This window comes from Anomaloglossus baeobatrachus, chromosome 9 (genome assembly GCF_048569485.1).
Source record: "Anomaloglossus baeobatrachus isolate aAnoBae1 chromosome 9, aAnoBae1.hap1, whole genome shotgun sequence".
Classification (NCBI taxonomy): Eukaryota; Metazoa; Chordata; class Amphibia; order Anura; family Aromobatidae; genus Anomaloglossus; species Anomaloglossus baeobatrachus.
This window is the reverse complement of record NC_134361.1, coordinates 197,779,288-197,799,755: the sequence shown is the minus strand read 5'-3', so window position 1 is coordinate 197,799,755 and position 20,468 is coordinate 197,779,288. Positions and strand designations below refer to the sequence as shown.

Genomic DNA, 20,468 nt, shown 5'->3' with positions numbered 1-20,468 from the left:
TGTCCTGGTGGAACACCAGGAAGGGAGCTTTGGATGACAGCGCTGCTAGCTCAGACACTCTCCGAAGAGACGTGATCGCTACCAGAAAGGCCACTTTCTGTGATAGTCGTGAAAGGGAAACCTCCTTCAGAGGTTCGAAGGGCGTCTTCTGGAGAGCAACTAGTACTCTGTTTAGAGCCCATGGATCTAATGGCCGCCTGTACGGAGGGACGATATGACAAACGCCCTGCAGGAACGTACGCACTTTAGACAATGGTGCTAGACGCTTCTGAACAAACACGGATAGTGCTGAGACTTGTCCCTTAAGGGAGCCTGGCGACAAGCCCTTTTCCAACCCGGCTTGCAGGAAGGAAAGAAGATTAGGTAACTGGAATGGCCAGGGGGATACTCCTTGTGCAGAGCACCAGGATAAGAAAATCTTCCACGTTCTATGGTAGATCTTAGCAGACGTGGACTTCCTAGCCTGTCTCATGGTGGCCACAACCCCTTGGGATAATCCGGAAGACGCTAGGATCCAGGATTCAATGGCCACACAGTCAGGTTCAGGGCCGCAGAATTCCGATGGAAAAACGGCCCTTGGGACAGTAAGTCTGGTCGGTCTGGTAGTGCCCACGGTTTGCCGACCGTGAGATGCCACAGATCCGGATACCACGCCCTCCTCGGCCAGTCTGGGGCGACGAGTATGACGCGGCTGCAATCGGACCTGAGCTTGCGTAGCACTCTGGGTAAGAGTGCCAGAGGTGGAAACACATAAGGGAGCCGGAACTGCGACCAATCTTGTACTAGGGCGTCTGCCGCTAGAGCTCTTTGATCGCGAGACCGCGCCATGAAGGCCGGAACTTTGTTGTTGTGCCGAGACGCCATTAGATCGACGTCCGGCCCCCCCCAGCGGCGACAGATTTCCTGAAACACGTCCGGGTGAAGGGACCATTCCCCTGCGTCCATGCCCTGGCGACTGAGGAAGTCTGCTTCCCAGTTTTCTACGCCCGGGATGTGAACTGCGGATATGGTGGATGCTCTGTCCTCCACCCACATCAGAATCCGCCGGACTTCCTGGAAGGCTTGCCGACTGCGTGTCCCTCCTTGGTGGTTGATGTATGCCACCGCTGTGGAGTTGTCCGACTGGACTCGGATCTGCCTTCCTTCCAGCCACTGCTGAAAGGCTAGGAGGGCAAGATATACTGCCCTGATTTCCAGAACATTGAGCTGAAGGGTGGACTCCTGCTGAGTCCACGTCCCCTGAGCCCTGTGGTGGAGAAAAAACTGCTCCCCACCCTGACAGACTCGCATCTGTCGTGACCACTGCCCAGGATGGGATTAGGAAGGATCTTCCCTGAGACAAAGAGGTGGGAAGAAGCCACCATTGCAGAGAGTCCTTGGCCGCCTGGGAAAGGGAGACTTTCCTGTCTAGGGACGTTGACTTCCCGTCCCATTGGCGGAGAATGTCCCATTGAAGTGGGCGCAGATGAAACTGCGCAAAGGGAACTGCCTCCATGGCTGCCACCATCTTCCCTAGGAAGTGCATGAGGCGCCTTAAGGGGTGCGACTGGCCTTGAAGGAGAGACTGCACCCCTGTCTGTAGTGAACGCTGCTTGTTCAGCGGAAGCTTCACTATCGCTGATAGAGTATGAAACTCCATGCCAAGATACGTTAGTGATTGCGTCGGTGACAGATTTGACTTTGCAAAATTGATGATCTACCCGAAAGTCTGGAGAGTCTCCAGCGTAACATTCAGGCTGAGTTGGCATGCCTCGAGAGAGGGTGCCTTGAAAAGTAGATCCTCCAAGTAAGGGATCACCGAGTGTCCCTGAGAGTGCAAGACTGCTACCACTGCCGCCATGACCTTGGTGAAAACCCGTGGGGCTGTCGCCAGACCGAAGGGCAGGGCTACGAACTGAAGATGCTCGTCTTCAATAACGAAACGCAGCAAACGCTGGTGCTCTGGAGCAATCGGCACGTGGAGATACGCATCCTGATGTCTATTGATTCTAGGAAAATTCCTTGAGACCTTGAGGCAATGACGGAGCGGAGGGTTTCATCCGGAACCGCCTGGCCTCCACGTGCTTGTTGAGCAGGTTTAGGCCCAGAACGGAAAGGAAAAAGTCATCCTTTTTTGGCACCACAACTAGATTGGAGTAAAACCGTGTCTTGTTCCTGAAGAGGAACAGGGATTCCCCTCCTCCTGCCTGCAGAAGAGCATCGGCTCGGTGGGGAGGTTTTGAAGAATCGAGTCGGAGGACGAGAACAGAACTCTGTCCTGTGCACGTGAGCACAATGTCCCTCACCCACCGGTCTGTGACCTGTGGCAGCTAAATGTCGCCAAAGGCGGGAGAGTCTGCCATCAACCGCGGATGCGGAGAGAGAGAGAGCTGAGAGTCATGAGGAGACCGCCTTGGTAGCGGTTCCTCCAGCTGCCTTCCTTGGGCGTGATTGAGCCCGGCCGGAATCTGAGCCCCTCTGAGGCTTTTTTGCCCTTTTGGACGAGGACAATTGGGACCTGCCCGAGCTTGGGAAGGACCGAAACCTCGACTATCCTTCCAGGACAGCATTAATAGGGTAAGTCGCAATGCAGACATTGCGAGGTTACGGACGCCCCTGCGACACAGATGTACATGTGCCCAAGACCAGCTGCGCAAGAACAGCTGAAAAGCTTAGGGTGCCCATACGGCTGTGAATGCCGGAGCAACCGACACGCCGATAGCCTCATAGACAGAATTCAACCAGAGTCCATCTGTCTGTCAATGGCATCTTTAAGTGAAGTCCCATCTCCACTGCAACTATGGCTCTAGCCGGAAGCCTGGAGATTGGAGAATCCATCTTTGGACCCTGGGTCCAGCGCTTGACCACGTCAGAGGGAAAGGGATAACGTGTATCCTTAATACGTTCGGAGAAAACGCTTATCTGGTAAGCGTGGTGTTCCTGGACTGCTTCTCTGAAGTCAGCTTGGCCAGAAAAATACTCAATATACGTTTGAGCTACTGAAATGGGACTTCTCCTGCTGTGAGGCTGACTCCTCGCTGGGGGAGCTGAGGGAGAAAGATCCAACATTCCATTGATGGACGCTATAGGATCATTCCCTATGGCGTCACAATCCGGTGTATCCGGATTGAGAGCGGTGTCAGGATCAAAGTCCTGATGAGCTACGTCTGCCTCATCATACAGAGAGTCCTCCTGGGACCCCCCCGGAGCACCGATTTTATTACAAATGAGGGTGTCCAGGGAGCAATGAACTAGATTGCGCATGGCCTGTCTGGACTGCAAGTCTCTATCCCATGACAATATATCAGCCGAAACTGCAACTCCGTCCCTGTCCTTGGACAGGGTTGACAGGTGGTTCCTTTGGCCACGTCTAGTAGAGACCCCGGCTGACCAAGTGCTACAGGGGAGCATTGCACACAATGGGGGTCAGTGCCGTGGAACAGTATCACATGCAGTAAAAACAGCATCGAAAGCCTGTGTTGCTTATATGCTGCTGCCGACTAGCCATCTAGGAGTATAGAGCCAAGAATGGCGACCGTACAGTGCAATGTATAGCATACAAGCATAAAGTACAATGAACACTGCCGCACATGCAATACAAGCAGCATAGAAAGCCTGTGCCATGGCACCCCTGCTTTTCTGCTGCTGTAGACTAGCCATCTAGGGGAATATAGCCCAGAATAGCGATCATACAGTGCAATGTATAGCATACAAGCATAAGTACAAATTAACACTGCAGCACCTGCAATACAAGCAGCATTGAAAAAACCTGCTCTGAGGCTTTTTTGTGCCTCAGATACAAGCAGCATAGAAAGCCTGTGCCTTAGCACCCCTGCTTTCCTGCTGCTGATGTGTCGCCATCTAAGAGGGCATATAGCCAAAAATAGCGACCTATGCAGTGTAAGCATAAAATACAAATGGACAACTGCGGTATTTAGTGGGGTCAGCACTTCAGGTGCCGCATACCGCCCGCCTATAAGCGGGTGTGTGGTCGCCCCAGTCCTGTGCCTGGTTGCCCAGAGTCCGTTCTCTCAGCTCGGCCTGCAGGAATGGCTGCCGGCGTCCTTCTCCAGCTCGTGTGAGTAGGGGCGGGCCGTGGGCGTGCCCCAAGTCAGAGCGGGAAACCGGCGTCCCACAGTGTCCAGTGAGAGGGCTGGAGCATGTAAATAAGGCTCCAGCCCTCGGCGCTGCCGATTGTACAGCGTCTCTCCCCTACCCTGATTGACAGGGTGGGGGCGGGAACGAAGCGGAGCTAGGCCGCAAAAGCCGGGGACTGGATTTATAAGCGCCGCCGCCGTAAAAGCGCGGTCGGCGCTAAGTCCCCGGCGCACTACAAGTCCCAGCCGCGCCGCCGCTCCCGGAGCGTCCGGCGCGGTAGTTCCCAATACACAAAGTCACTCAGCTAGGCTGCAGTGACTGTAACCCTTTACTGTCCCCGGCGCACTAGCACTCCCAGCAAGTCTGGAGTGTGCTGTGCCTGTGTGTACGGGGACACAGAGTACCTGAATGGTGCAGGGCCATGTCCCTGAACGGTACCCAGCTCCGTATCCAGCAGGTTCAATGGGTCTGTGGATGGAGCCCGGCCTCAGGGCTTTGGGGCCGGTAAGATCCCACTTCCTCAGAGCCCCTCAGGGGGATGGGGAAGGAAAACAGCATGTGGGCTCCAGCCTCCGTACCAGCAATAGGTACCTCAACCTTACAAACCACAAGTGGGGTGAGAAGGGAGCATGCTGGGGGCCCCATACGGGCCCTCTTTTCTTCCATCCGATATAGTCAGCAGCTACTGCTGACTAAACAGTGGAGCTATTGCATGGATGTGTGCCTCCTTCGCACAAAGCTTGAAAACTGGTGAGCCAGTGATCCCACTGGGGGTGTATAGCCAGAAGGGGAGGGGCCTTACACTTTTTAGTGTAATGCTTTGTGTGGCCTCCGGAGGCAGTAGCTATACACCCAATCGTCTGGGTCTCCCAATGGAGCGCCGAAGAAATTCTCTTTTTCTTTATCGTTCCTATGGGAGACCCAGACCATGGGACGTCCTAAAGCAGTCCATGGGTGGGAATAAACAGACAACTGAGAAGCAGGAAAACCCAACTTCACAAATGGGCGACAGACGCCTGAAAGATGCATCTGCCGAAGCCCGCGTCTGCCAAAGCAAGAGCATGCCTTGGATAGAGCTTCGAAAAAGTATGCAGACTAATTCGAGCTGCAGTCTGACAGACCTACTGAGCCGTAGCCTGGTGCCTGAAAGCCCAAAAGGCACCGACAGGTCTGATCAAATGTGCTCTGATCCCCGGCGGGGAAGGCACTTGAGTACACTTGTAGGCCTCGGAAATGGCCGACCTAAGCCAACGAACCAGGGTCGGCTTAGATGCCGAGAGACCGCTACGCTGACTAGCAGTCAGTACCAGAGAGAGAGGTGCACCGCCTAATAACGGCGGTGCGAGACACATAGATCCGGGGGGCCCGCACCAGATCCAGGATATGCAACGCTTCCTCAAAGCGATGAACAGGAGCCGGACAAAATGAAGGCAGGAAAATTGCCCCGGATAAGGTGGAAGCTATAACCACCTTAGGGAAAAAAGTCCGGAATCGGACGGAGACCACCTTGTCTTGATGCAAAAGACCAAGAAGGGGGTTACTCAGAGAGTGCAGCCAGAACTCCCTGGCGGGAAATTATAGCCACTAGAAAGACTACTTTCTGTGAGAGATGAAACAAAGAAACCTCCCTAAGAGGCGCAAAGGGGGGTTTCCGGGAACCGGGAGGACCGGATTAAGGTCCCAAGGCTCCATAGGCCGCCGGAAAGGCGGAACGATGTGAGACGCGCCCTTAAAGGGGCGCACCGGAGCCAGCCGGACAATACGCCGCTGGCAGATACTGACAGATCCGAGACCTGTCCGTTAATGAGGGATAGTCCTAGCTGTAGACCGGACTGTGGAAGGGACAGGAGGGTCGGCAAGGCTAAAAAGGTCCAAGGACACCTTGGAGCTCGAGTCATAGCGGAAGACAACTTCAGGAAGGATACCAGAAGTCGCCAAGATCCAGGACTCAATAGCTACGCCGTCAATCTGAGAATCCAGAATTCTGACGGAAAAACCGGACCTTTGAGAAAAAGTCTGAACGGTCCGGAAGATGCCATGGCAACCCAACGGACAAAAGGAGCAGGTCAGGATACCAAGCCTGCCTGGGTCAGTCTGGAGAAGAGAATGACCCGACGGCCCCCTTTTTTACTGATCTTGCGCAGGACTCTGGGCAAGAGGTAGAGACGAAGCTGGGATCAAATATGAACCAGTGTGTCTACTGCAAAACCTGAGGATTGTGGACCACGGTTGGACAGCTGAAATAGTTTGCCTCGCAGTCTTGACATAGGATGTGGGCTGCGGCTACGGTGGACTAGGAGTCCCTTGTCCACTGAAGGATGTTGAGGCGCTAAGATTGCCAGGCGGCTGAGTGTCCCGCTCTGGAAGTTGATGTAGGAAAACGCTGTCACATTATCCGACTGAACTCGAATGTGCCTAGCCGCCCAAAGATGGTGAAGGCTTAGAGAGCTAGAATACAGCTCTGATTTCCCGCCCATTGATCTAGAGGGCTGATTCGGACAGAGTCCAAGCGCCCTGCGCTCCGCGGTGGGGATATACTGCTCCCAAGGCGGAAAGACCAGCACCCTGGTGAGGATCACCCGGGACGGGGGCAGGAAGGAGCGTCCCCGAGACAGAGTGGCCGAAACCACCACTGCAAACGAGCCCCCGGTCAGTGGCAAAACCACCACCCCGTGGAAGGAGGGAGTTCGCGTGTACAGCGGGAAACATCCAGTCTCGGAGGACGCAGGAGAAACTGTGCACGGAATCGCTTCCATTGACGCCACCGTCTGACCAGCACCTGTATTTGGTGTCTGATAGAATGACGTCGACCGCCAGCGGAGAGACTACTGAACGACTAAGAGCGGCTTCACAAGAGCCGACAGAGTCTCGAATTGCGTCCCTGAGAACCTCTGGTTCGAATTCAGAGTGGACTTGAACAGAATGACAAGCCACCCGAATAGGTTAGAGTGGCGAGAGTAAGCGAAGTACTCTGCTAAGAGTCTGCACTGGATGAAGCCCCGAAGAAGGCCGTCCAGGACAAACGATCACTGCCAATCCCTAGGGGTGCAGGACCCTAATCACAGCAGCCCCATGAGAATACTCGAGGGGGCCGTGGCTAACCCTAAGGGAAGAGCCACAAATTGGACCACTCAGATGGCAAAACGTAGTCAACGCTGGTGTGAAACTGCGATTGACCCCTGCAGAAAGGCATCTCCAATGCCGATGGCTGCTAGGGAATCTCCTTGGGTTCTTGATTGATCCGGTGAAAAAACACACGGAACAAGACTGAGACTCCATGTGAAAACGCCACACCTGACCATGCTTGAAAAGCTAAGATCCAGGTCGGAAGGCACCGCCCTGTTCGGGGACTAGACATAGATTTAAACAAAAATCTCAGAACCGTTCCTAGTCGGGAACCGGTACAATTACTCCATTGGCCTGCATGAAATGCCACGGCCTGAGAAGTCTTGGAGCCGGAAGGAGGTGACAGAAAAAATCTGTTTGGCGGGTGGACAGAATTCCATCCCGTAGCCATGGGAGATATAATCCCGCCCCCACTGAACGGAGACGTGTTAGAACCATACGTCGCCAAGTGGAGAGAACCTGCCACCGACCAGGAGGAGGTTGGCGGCTAGATAGCCCGGAGGAAGCTGACTGAGTGGCAGCATCTCCTGCGGTCTTCTGAAGACGCAGCTTCAAGCCAATTGGTTCTATGAACCTAGGCCGAGCTAGAGGACGATCAGATGGAGGAACGGAACCACCGAAACCTCAACTGATTCCTGCCCTGGACAGGTACCCTGTTGGTGGCAAGGAAGAACTCTCCCCTCCGAGAGTTTCCTAAATGTCATCCAGTTGGTTCCGAAGAGACTGGTCCCCCCAAAGGGGAGCCCAGGAAGGAACCTCTATAGAGGCATCTGCCTTCCATTTCCGAACAGGAGCCTGCGGATAGCGAGGAAAGTAGTCAAAACCACCGCCGTGCGGTGTCCCGCATGGCAGACTTGGCAGAGGATGAAATTGACTGAAGTCTGGAAGTTCAGGCAACCGTCTTGGGCATAGAGTCCCTATGAGGGAATGCCTCTCCTCTGAGGAGTCATCAGCCACTGACATAACGGTCCGGGCTGAGCCACCTGAGGTGAATGAGCCCACCTCTTGACTACCATTGGACATGGGAAAAACAGTCCTCAGAATCACGCTTCATAGGAAGCGACTGTCAGAGCGGACTCTGGGCTGGTCACAGGGGCCTGAAAACCGGAGTGGTTAAGGAACACACGTTGTGTTCACCTAGATAAGGTAACTCCGGCGGATTGAGGTCCAGTACAAAATTAATGTACCGTGGGATCCTTATAGAGGTGCCGTCAGCCACTGATACAACTATCCGGGCTAAAAGTCTAGACACCGGAGTGGCCACCCTTGGCGAATGAGTACACTCCTTGATCACCTCCGATGGGAGGGAAGACAGGCAGCAGAACCCCCAGGCTGTGGGCTTGGACGCAGCGGGCTGAAAACTGGAGTGGTTAAGGAACACACTCTTCGTCTTGTTAAAGGTATACTGATGCATTTCTGCCAGCGGGGAATACTGCCCTGATACAGGCGGATGGAGGCCCAATAGAATAATGGACACAATCCAATCATCCGTATCCGCGTCACCTACGGACGGATCAAAGTACCTAAAGTAGCGTCCGAGCCCCTGGTAGAGACATCCTCCTCGTCCAGTGAGTCAGCTCGTATCGGAGCTGCGGGACGGGGAGGACAGGGGACCCTGCGTCTCCCTGTCAGGAGGACGGGGTCTGTGAGCTTTGCTGAGCAAGCAGAAAACGCCCTGAGAAGGGGGCTGCATGCTCAGCAGATGCCGGGACAGCCGACCCCTGGAAAAAAGATTCCCCCAGGGGTCAGCCACCGAACCCGGAGCAGCTGGGGGGACCATGAATGAGCCCCCAAGCTGAGGGGCCACAGTGGTTAGGAGATCGGTACAGCCGTACGAGACTACCAGCAGTGGATAATAAAAATAGCCTGCAGCCTCGCTCTGTGAGACCTGCTGCAGAGGTGGGGGGCTCTGTCTAGAATACCCAAGACAGGGGTTCAGCCTGGGGAAGACTCCAGGCTGAGGCACCACCACATAAGAACCATTACAGTATGATCTATGCCGGTTCAGGCAATATTACAGCCTTGGAGCTTTGCTCCTAGAGAGACATGCTGCTGAGGAAGAGGTTCTGTAATAAAGAATTAACCCCTTCAGAATGCCCTGATAGTGTATAAAAGTGCACAACCAGAGGTTGTGACTTATCAGGCCGCTATTGTGAGTGCCCCCCCGGGTTCCAAGCCTGGACCCCCCAGCCAGAAATCCACTCCCTCTGCACTGCAGAGCAGCCAGCGCCGATCAGCGTACTAAGAACGCTGAGAAAATGGCGCCAGAGTGAGGGGGGGGGGGGGGGGCGGGGGTTAACCCAGGAGCGGGAACGGAGGGCTAAGGAGATGTACAGGGGAGGGAATCATCTCCTCAACAAGGAGTGTCCCCCCCTGTGCAGGGCGGCCGGCGGGCGGCGCTGCAGTGTCCCCCTGCATGACTGACATGCAGGGGAACAAAACGAAACTAGGCCGCGGCAGAAGCCGGGGCCTAGAGTTATGCACGCGGCCGACAATCAGGCATCATCGGCGTGGTTCTCAGTAAAAACTGTGGAACCGGCCGGAAACACATTAAAAACCAGCGTTATCAAAGAAAATCACTGTCCCACCAATAAAAGTGCCCCACATTGCAGAAGGACCCTTAAATAACGTCTCTATACTTAGCTTTGAGACGCAGGGTCCAGTCCCTGGTGGGGTGGGGGTCCAGTGCTCCGTCCAGCAGGGTCCTGCCAAAGGGCTGCGGATGGAGGCCGGTCTCCTGCAAGGCAGTGAGAACCGTGTTGGCTCTAACTTCAAGCCAGAGCCCCTAAGGGATGTTGAAGGAGCGCGGCATGAAGGGCTCCTGCCCTGAAGTCAACCTTAACAGCACCGCCGCCAGGGGGGTGTGAAGGGACATGCCGGGGGTCCAGTGGACCCGCTTTTCTTCCAAATCTTTAGAAAAAATGAAAAATCAAAAAAGGATGCATGTGTGTGTGTGATCCTCCTGACATAAAGCATGAAACTGGCTAGGTCTGGCTAGCAGGGGGTGTATATGCTAGGAGGGAGGAGCTACACGTTTTGAGTGTAGTAACTTTGTGTGTCCTCCGGAGGCAGTAGCTATACACCCATGGTCTGGGTCTCCCATAGGAACGATAAAGAAATAAAATAAAAATTGATTAGAAAAGTTCAAAGCAAAACGATCAATTTTTAAAAGTGCAAAAAGTATACAAAAAAAAAAAAAATCGAACAAAGTTGAATGTGTGTGTGTGTGTGTGTGTGTGTGTGTGTGTGTGTGTGTGTGTGTGTGTGTGTGTGTGTGCGCGCCAAAGGAATCCGCACCGTCGCATTTACAATCACGAAATTTTGCAGACTCCTCATGTGACCCAGGGAACGTCAGACTGTTTTGACAAGAAAATTTAACCCGGCGCTTTACAGTTACTCTCCAAAAAAACCTGCCTCCATTAAAGTGAATGGAGCTGGAAACTACAGGTTATTAATAGCAACTGTGATTGGTTGCTATAGGAACAAAATAAATTGTTAGTATAAGAAGCTTATGTGTGAGGGAATATGATGTCAGTGGGGAGACAGAGCGGGAAAGAGACAGACAGAGCGGGAAAGAGACAGACAGAGCGGGAAAGAGACAGACAGAGCGGGAAAGAGACAGACAGAGCGGGAAAGAGACAGACAGAGCGGGAAAGAGACAGACAGAGCGGGAAAGAGACAGACAGAGCGGGAAAGAGACAGACAGAGCGGGAAAGAGACAGACAGAGCGGGAAAGAGACAGACAGAGCGGGAAAGAGACAGACAGAGCGGGAAAGAGACAGACAGAGCGGGAAAGAGACAGACAGAGCGGGAAAGAGACAGACAGAGCGGGAAAGAGACAGACAGAGCGGGAAAGAGACAGACAGAGCGGGAAAGAGACAGACAGAGCGGGAAAGAGACAGACAGAGCGGGAAAGAGACACACAGAGCGGGAAAGAGACAGACAGAGCGGGAAAGAGACAGACAGAGCGGGAAAGAGACAGACAGAGCGGGAAAGAGACAGACAGAGCGGGAAAGAGACAGACAGAGCGGGAAAGAGACAGACAGAGCGGGAAAGAGACAGACAGAGCGGGAAAGAGACAGACAGAGCGGGAAAGAGACACACAGAGCGGGAAAGAGACACACAGAGCGGGAAAGAGACAGACAGAGCGGGAAAGAGACAGACAGAGCGGGAAAGAGACAGACAGAGCGGGAAAGAGACAGACAGAGCGGGAAAGAGACAGACAGAGCGGGAAAGAGACAGACAGAGCGGGAAAGAGACAGACAGAGCGGGAAAGAGACACACAGAGCGGGAAAGAGACACACAGAGCGGGAAAGAGACAGACAGAGCGGGAAAGAGACAGACAGAGCGGGAAAGAGACAGACAGAGCGGGAAAGAGACAGACAGAGCGGGAAAGAGACAGACAGAGCGGGAAAGAGACACACAGAGCGGGAAAGAGACAGACAGAGCGGGAAAGAGACAGACAGAGCGGGAAAGAGACAGACAGAGCGGGAAAGAGACAGACAGAGAGACAGACACATAGCAATAGAGAGACACAAACAGTTAAGACAGACAGACACGATCCTGGACAACGCTCATGGGTACTACAGCTAAGAAGGGAATTTTGTTACTTACCGTAAATTCCTTTTCTTCTAGCTCTTATTGGGAGACCCAGACGACTGGGGTATAGCTACTGCCCTCTGGAGGCCACACAAAGCACTACATTAAAAGTGCAAGGCCCCTCCCCCTCTGGCTATAACCCCCCGTGGTATCACGGGTTCTCCAGTTTTAGTGCCAAAGCAAGAAGGAGGAAGCCATTAACTGGTTTAAACAAATTAACTCCGAATAACATCGGAGAACTGAAAAACCGTTCAACATGAACAACATGTGTACCCGCAAACAACAAAAAAACATCCCGAAGGACAACAGGGCGGGTGCTGGGTCTCCCAATAAGAGCTAGAAGAAAAGGAATTTACGGTAAGTAACAAAATTCCCTTCTTCTTCAGCGCTCTATTGGGAGACCCAGACGATTGGGACGTCCAAAAGCTGTCCCTGGGTGGGTAAATAAATACCTCATGTTAGAGCTGCAAAACAGCCCTCCCCTACGGGGGTGTCACTGCCGCCTGCAGGACTCTTCTACCTAAGCTGGCATCCGCCGAAGCATAGGTATGCACCTGATAATGCTTGGTGAAAGTGTGCAGACTGGACCAGGTAGCTGCCTGGCACACCTGTTGAGCCGAAGCCTGGTGTCGTAATGCCCAGGACGCACCCACGGCTCTGGTTGAGTGGGCTTTTAGCCCTGAAGGAACCGGAAGCCCCGCAGAACGGTAGGCCTCTAGAATTGGTTCTTTGATCCATCGAGCCAGGGTGGCTTTAGAAGCCTGCAACCCCTTGCGCGGACCAGCGACAAGGACAAAAAGTGCATCGGCACGGCGTATGGGCGCCGTGCGGGAAATGTAGATTCTGAGTGCCCTCACCAGATCTAGCAAACGTAAGTCCTTTTCATACCGGTGAACCGGATGAGGACAAAACGAAGGCAAGGAGATATCCTGATTAAGATGAAAAGAGGATACGACCTTAGGAAGAAACTCCGGAATAGGGCGCAGCACAACCTTGTCCTGGTGGAACACCAGGAAGGGAGCCTTGGATGACAGAGCTGCCAGCTCAGACACTCGCCGAAGCGATGTGATCGCAACAAGAAACGCCACTTTCTGCGACAGCCGAGAAAAGGAAACTTCCTTCAGAGGCTCGAAGGGCGGCTTCTGGAGAGCAACTAGTACCCTGTTCAGATCCCATGGATCTAACGGTCGCTTGTACGGGGGCACAATATGACAGACCCCCTGCAGGAACGTGCGCACCTTAGGAAGACGTGCTAGACGCTTCTGAAAAAACACGGATAGTGCCGAAACTTGCCCTTTAAGGGAGCTGAGCGACAAGCCCTTTTCTAACCCCGATTGCAGGAAGGAAAGAAACTTGGGTAATGCAAATGGCCAGGGAGACACTCCCTGAGTAGAGCACCAGGATAAGAAAATCTTCCACGTCCTGTGGTAGATCTTAGCAGAATTCGACTTTCTAGCTTGTCTCATTGTGGCAACCACTCCTTGAGATAATCCTGCAGATGCTAGGATCCATGACTCAATGGCCACACAGTCAGGTTCAGGGCCGCAGAATTCTGATGGAAAAACGGCCCTTGGGACAGTAAGTCTGGTCGGTCTGGCAGTGACCACGGTCGACCGATCGTGAGATGCCACAGATCCGGATACCACGACCTCCTCGGCCAGTTTGGAGCGACGAGTATGATGCGGCTGCACTCGGATCTGATCTTGCGTAGCACTCTGGGCAAGAGCGCCAGAGGCAGAAACACGTAAGGGAGCTGAAACTGCGACCAATCTTGAACCAAGGCGTCTGCCGCCAGAGCTCTTTGATCGCGCGACCTCGCCATGAATGCCGGGACCTTGTTGTTGTGCCGGGATGCCATTAGGTCGACGTCCGGCACTCCCCAGCGGCGACAGATTTCCTGAAACACGTCCGGGTGAAGGGACCATTCCCCTGCGTCCATGCCCTGGCGACTGAGGAAGTCTGCTTCCCAGTTTTCTACGCCTGGGATGTGAACCGCGGATATGGTGGATGCTCTGTCCTCCACCCACATTAGAATGCGCCGGACTTCTTGGAAGGCTTGCCGACTGCGCGTCCCTCCTTGGTGGTTGATGTATGCCACCGCTGTGGAGTTGTCCGATTGGATTCGGATCTGCTTTCCTTCCAGCCACTGCTGGAAGGCTAGTAGGGCAAGATACACTGCTCTGATTTCCAGAACATTGATCTGAAGGGTGGACTCCTGCGGAGTCCACGTCCCCTGAGCCCTGTGGTGGAGAAACACTGCTCCCCACCCCGACAGACTCGCATCTGTCGTAACTACTGCCCAGGATGGGGGCAGGAAGGATCTTCCCTGAGATAATGAGGTGGGAAGGAGCCACCATTGTAGAGAGTCCTTGGCCGTCTGGGAAAGCGAGACTTTCCTGTCCAGGGACGTTGACTTCCCGTCCCATTGGCGGAGAATGTCCCATTGAAGTGGGCGCAGATGAAACTGCGCAAAGGGAACTGCTTCCATGGCTGCCACCATCTTCCCTAGGAAATGCATGAGACGCCGCAAGGGATGCAACTGGCCCTGCAGGAGAGATTGCACCCCTGTCTGTAGTGACCGCTGCTTGTTCAGCGGCAGCTTCACTATCGCTGCTAGAGTATGAAACTCCATGCCAAGATACGTTAGTGACTGAGTCGGTGATAGTATCGACTTTGGAAAGTTGATGATCCATCCGAAAGACTGTAGAGTCTCCAGCGTAGCATTCAGGCTGTGCTGACATGCCTCCTGAGAGGGAGCTTTGACCAATAAGTCGTCTAGGTAAGGGATCACCGAGTGTCCCTGAGAGTGCAAGACTGCTACCACCGCCGCCATGACCTTGGTGAAGACCCGTGGGGCTGTCGCCAGACCAAATGGAAGAGCTACGAACTGAAAATGGTCGTCTCCTATCACAAAACGTAGAAAACGTTGATGTTCTGTAGCAATTGGCACGTGGAGATAAGCATCTTTGATGTCTATTGAGGCAAGGAAGTCTCCTCTGGACATTGAGGCAATGACAGAGCGGAGGGTTTCCATCCGGAACCTCCTGGCGTGCACATGTTTGTTGAGCCGTTTTAGGTCCAGAACAGGACGGAACGAGCCGTCCTTTTTTGGAACCACAAAGAGATTGGAGTAAAACCCTTGCCCTTGTTCCTGAGGAGGGACTGGGATCACCACTCCTTCCGCTTTTAGGGAATCCACCGCCTGCAGCAGAGCATCTGCTCGGTCTGGATGTGGGGAGGTTCTGAAGAACCGAGCTGGAGGACGAGAATTGAACTCGATTCTGTACCCGCGAGACAAAATGTCCGTCACCCACCGGTCTTTGACCTGTGACATCCAAATGCCGGAAAAGCGGGAGAGCCTGCCCCCGACCGGCGATGCGGAGGGGGGGGGCTGGAAGTCATGAGGTAGCCGCTTTGGAAGCGGTACCTCCATTTGCTTTCTTGGGGAGTGTGTGAGTCCGCCACGAATCTGAGTTTCTTTGCGTCCTCTGAGTCCCTTTGGACGAGGTAAATGGTGTCTTGCCCGAACCTCGAAAGGACTGAAACCTCTGCTGCCACTTTTTCTGCTGAGGTTTGGATGTTCTGGGTTGTGGTAAAGAGGAGTCTTTACCCTTGGACTGCTTAATGATGTCAGCCAATGGCTCGCCAAACAGTCTATCTCTAGACAAAGGCAAACTGGTTAAACATTTTTTGGAACCAGCATCTGCTTTCCAGTCCTTTAACCACAAGGCTCTGCGCAAAACTACCGAATTGGCGGACGCCATTGAGGTGCGACTGGTAGATTCTAGGACCGCATTGATAGCGTAAGACGCAAACGCCGACATCTGCGTGGTAAGGTGCGCCACTTGCGGCACTGCTGGATGCATGATAGCATCCACTTCTGCTAAGCCAGCTGAAATAGCCTGGAGTGCCCATACGGCTGCGAATGCTGGAGCAAACGACGCGCCGATAGCTTCATAGACAGATTTTAACCAAAGGTCCATCTGTCTGTCATTGGCATCTTTAAGTGAAGCGCCATCCTCCACTGCAACTATGGATCTAGCTGCAAGTTTGGAAATCGGGGGGTCTACCTTTGGACACTGTGTCCAGCGCTTGACCACCTCAGGGGGGAAAGGGAAACGCGTATCTTTAGATCGTTTAGAGAAACGCCTTTCTGGGTGAGCGTCGTGCTTCTGGATTGATTCTCTGAAGTCAGAGTGATCTAACAAGGCACTCAATTTACGCTTGGGATAAAGGAAACGAAACTTCTCCTGCTCCGCAGCCGCCTCTTCTGCTGAAGGGGCTGGGGGAGAAATATCCAACAGCCTATTGATGGCTGAGATAAGGTCGTTTACCATGGCATCCCCATCCGGGGTATCCAGGTTGAGAGGGGTTCCAGGAGTGGATTCCTGATCACTCTCATCAGACACATCACAGGGAGACTGATTGCGCTGAGACCCTGAGCAGTGTGAAGACGTCGAGGGTCTTTCCCAGCGAGCTCGCTTAGGGTGGCTGGGGCTATCATCTGAGTCATAATCCTCGGCCTGTGAAGCCGGGGACCCCCCTGTGGGCTGGATACATTCCAAGTAAGGGGGACCTGAGGACAGAGGCCTCGCCGTGCCCAGAGACTGAGCCCCATGCATAGATTGCAAGGTTTCAAGGATTTTTGCCATAGACACAGACATATTATCTGCAAAAACTGCAAAGTCTGTCCCTGTCACCGGGGCAGAACTTACAAGCGTCTCAGCCTGGGTCGCTACCTCTCCTGACTCCGGCTGGCGAAGCAGCACCGGGTCGGAGCATTGCACACAATGGGGGTCATCGGAGCCTGCTGGTAGATTAGCCCCACATGCAGCACACGCAGTATACACAGCCCTTTTTGCCTTGGCCGCCTTGCGTTTTGAGGATGACATGTTGCTGCTTCCACAGAGCGATCTGGGATATGCAGCCAGAAGCAACCTCACAGTGCAAGAAATACAATATCTATATATCTGTACACAGTACACCGATACACAGTGAGGCACTAGAGGGACCAGCACAGAAAAATCGCTTACCGCCCGCTTAAAAAAGCGGGTGTGTGGTCGCCAGATAGCCCCTAGTCCAGGTCTCCCAGAGCCTTGCGTCCTTCCTCCAGCCAGGCATGCATGTAATGGCTGCCGGCGTCTCGAGAGAGGAAGGGGGGCGGGCCCTGGGCGTTCCTGGCCAAGAGCGGGAAGCCTGCTTCCCTCTGTGCCTAGTGTGAGGGCTGGAGCATGTAAATCAGGCTCCAGCCCTCGTCGCTGCTAGCGAACAGCGTCTCTCCCCTACCCTGAATGACAGGGTGGGGGCGGGAACGAATCGGAGCTGCCGGCGTCCTAGGCCCAAAAAGCCGGGGACTCAATTTATAACCGCCGCCGCCGTAAAAGCGCGGACGGCGGATCCCCGGCGCACCACAAGTCACAGCAGCGCCGCCCGGTCCAGAGGGGGTCGGCGCTGCGTTCCCATACACAAAAAAGTCCCCCAGTAATCTGTAGGGACACCAACTCCACGTTGCGGTCCCCGGCGCACTACAACACCCAGCCAGCCCGGAGTGTGTCTGTGCCTGCCGGGGACACAGAGTACCTGTATGATGCAGGGCCTGTCCCTGATCGTACTCCTGCTCCGTCTCCATCAGGTTCTAATGGGTCTGTGGATGGAGCCCGGCATCAGAGCTGAGAGGCCGGCAGGATCCCACTTCCACAGAGCCCTACAAGGGGATGTGGAAGGAAAACAGCATGTCAGGCTCCAGCCCTGTACCAGCAATAGGTACCTCAACCTTACAACACCATCCAGGGGTGAGAAGGGAGCATGCTGGGGACACTATATGTGTCCTCTTTTCTTCCATCCGAAACAGTCAGCAGCTACTGCTGACTAAAATCTGTGGAGCTATGCATGGAATGTCTGACCTCCTTCGCACACAAAGCTAAAACTGGAGAACCCGTGATACCACGGGGGGGTATAGCCAGAGGGGGAGGGGCCTTGCACTTTTAATGTAGTGCTTTGTGTGGCCTCCAGAGGGCAGTAGCTATACCCCAATCGTCTGGGTCTCCCAATAGAGCGCTGAAGAAATAATATATATATATTTTTTTTGTGAGTGTGCAGAAGTATACAAAACAATATATATTATATATATATATATATATATATATATATATATATATATATATTTATTATATATATATATATATTTATTATATATATATATATATTAATTATATATATATATATTATATATATATATTTATTATATATATTTATTATATATATATATATATATATATATTTATTATATATATATATATATATATTTATTATATATATATATATATATATATATATATATATATATATATATATATATATATATATATATATATATATATATATATATATATATATATATATATATATATATATATATATATTTAGTGCAAAAGTATGCAAAAAAAAAAAAAAAGTGTACAAAATATATATTTATAAATAGTAAAACTCACAGCCCCTTGTGCAGCTTGAGCAGGGACCACCATTCGCACGCCAGGAGGAAGAGATGTGACTGTTACCGGCGATTTCCCAATTTGTGTAGCTGGCCGGACAGTAACGAGCGGCGTAGTCACTGTTTGCTGGGGTGCCCCAACCTTCAGAACCGCGGGAACAGCTGCAAGACAATGCATAAGTTACACAAATTAAAAGTTTAATCCATGACTCTGATTTGCAAATTTAAACCAATACAGTGGGGGAGGGAAAATAAAAATTACCCTGAGGACGTGGAGCAGCAGAAACAGCAATTGGGCTCCCAGGAATTGTGGGCAAGACCTGTATTGTGGCTGTGGTAGGAGGCACAGAGGCAGGCTGAGGTACCAGGGTAATGCCAGTGTGAGCGACAGGCTGGACCACCGGGGCAGCAGCAGCAGGAGCCGGACTCTTGGGCGGATTCACTGGCACAGACGGAATTTGATTGGCCGGCGACATTGCTGCAGCGGCAGCCGGGATGTCGTATTTCTGAAGTTGCAGCAGGTAGCTGTCCGCCGTCGATACGCTTCCCCAGCTCACTTCCAGAGAGTTGGTATTTGCTCTAACTAACTGAACCCGAGCAGGCGATGGGGGTTTTTCTGTGAAAGACAAAATGTAGTGACGTTTTAGCTCTGAGCACAATGATAAATCACATTAAGGCGAATATTGGGTGCACGCATTAACCAAACCACTTCTGCAAGGCGCTACTAGCATGGCACATATGAAACCTGACAGATGCCAGACCAGACGTCAGATTTGCATCATTTCAAACGGGGAATGTCAAGATGAAACATGTTCTTAAAGGGTTATTCCCAAAATAGCAAGTTATACCATATAATGGAGGCAGGCTGAGGCACCTAGGGATTAAGAAGGGAATTTTGTTACTTACCGTAAATTCCTTTTCTTCTAGCTCTTATTGGGAGACCCAGACGATTGGGGTATAGCTACTGCCCTCCGGAGGCCACACAAAGCACTACACTAAAAAGTGCAAGGCCCCTCCCCCTCTGGCTATACCCCCCCGTGGTATCACGGGTTCTCCAGTTTTAGTGCCAAAGCAAGAAGGAGGAAGCCAATAACTGGTTTAAACAAATTAACTCCGAATAACGTCGGAGAACTGAAAAACCGTTCAACATGAACAACATGTGTACCCGCAAACAACAAAAACATCCCGAAGGACAACAGGGCGGGTGCTGGGTCTCCCAATAAGAGCTAGAAGAAAAGGAATTTACGGTAAGTAACAAAATTCCCTTCTTCTTCAGCGCTCTATTGGGAGACCCAGACGATTGGGACGTCCAAAAGCTGTCCCTGGGTGGGTAAAGAGATACCTCATGTTAGAGCTGCAAAACAGCCCTCCCCTACGGGGGTGTCACTGCCGCCTGCAGGACTCTTCTACCTAAGCTGGCATCCGCCGAAGCATAGGTATGCACCTGATAATGCTTGGTGAAAGTGTGCAGACTCGACCAGGTAGCTGCCTGGCACACTTGTTGAGCCGAAGCCTGGTGTCGTAATGCCCAGGACGCACCCACGGCTCTGGTTGAGTGGGCTTTTAGCCCTGAAGGAACCGGAAGCCCCGCAGAACGGTAGGCCTCTAGAATTGGTTCTTTGATCCATCGAGCCAGGGTGGCTTTAGAAGCCTGCAACCCCTTGCGCGGACCAGCGACAAGGACAAAAAGTGCATCGGAACGGCGCATGGGCGCCGTGCGGGAAATGTAGATTCTGAGTGCTCTCACCAGATCTAGCAAACGTAAGTCCTTTTCATACCGGTGAACCGGATGAGGACAAAAGGAAGGCAAGGATATATCCTGATTAAGATGAAACGAGGATACGACCTTAGGGAGAAACTCCGGAATGGGGCGCAGCACTACCTTGTCCTGGTGGAACACCAGGAAGGGAGCCTTGGATGACAGAGCTGCCAGCTCCGACACTCGCCGAAGCGATGTGATCGCAACAAGAAACGCCACTTTCTGTGACAGGCGAGAAAAGGAAACTTCTTTCAGAGGCTCGAAAGGCGGCTTCTGGAGAGCAACTAGTACCCTGTTCAGATCCCATGGATCTAACGGCCGCCTGTACGGGGGCACAATATGACAGACCCCCTGCAGGAACGTGCGCACCTTAGGAAGACGTGCTAGACGCTTCTGAAAAAACACGGATAGTGCCGA

General features: G+C 52.7%; 1 protein-coding gene across 2 annotated transcripts in view; it reads right to left on the bottom strand.

Annotated features, from left to right (window-relative positions):
- HCFC1 (host cell factor C1) overlaps nucleotides 1-20,468 on the bottom strand; it is a 218,525-nt gene that overhangs the window by 168,262 nt on the left and 29,795 nt on the right. For both annotated transcript variants that reach the window (XM_075324193.1, XM_075324195.1), the window contains exons 8-9: nucleotides 18,555-18,908; nucleotides 18,294-18,454 (exon numbers count right to left, since the gene is read on the bottom strand). In XM_075324193.1, the coding sequence (XP_075180308.1) occupies nucleotides 18,294-18,454; nucleotides 18,555-18,908 (515 nt within the window). The remainder of the gene's footprint in view (nucleotides 1-18,293; nucleotides 18,455-18,554; nucleotides 18,909-20,468) is intronic.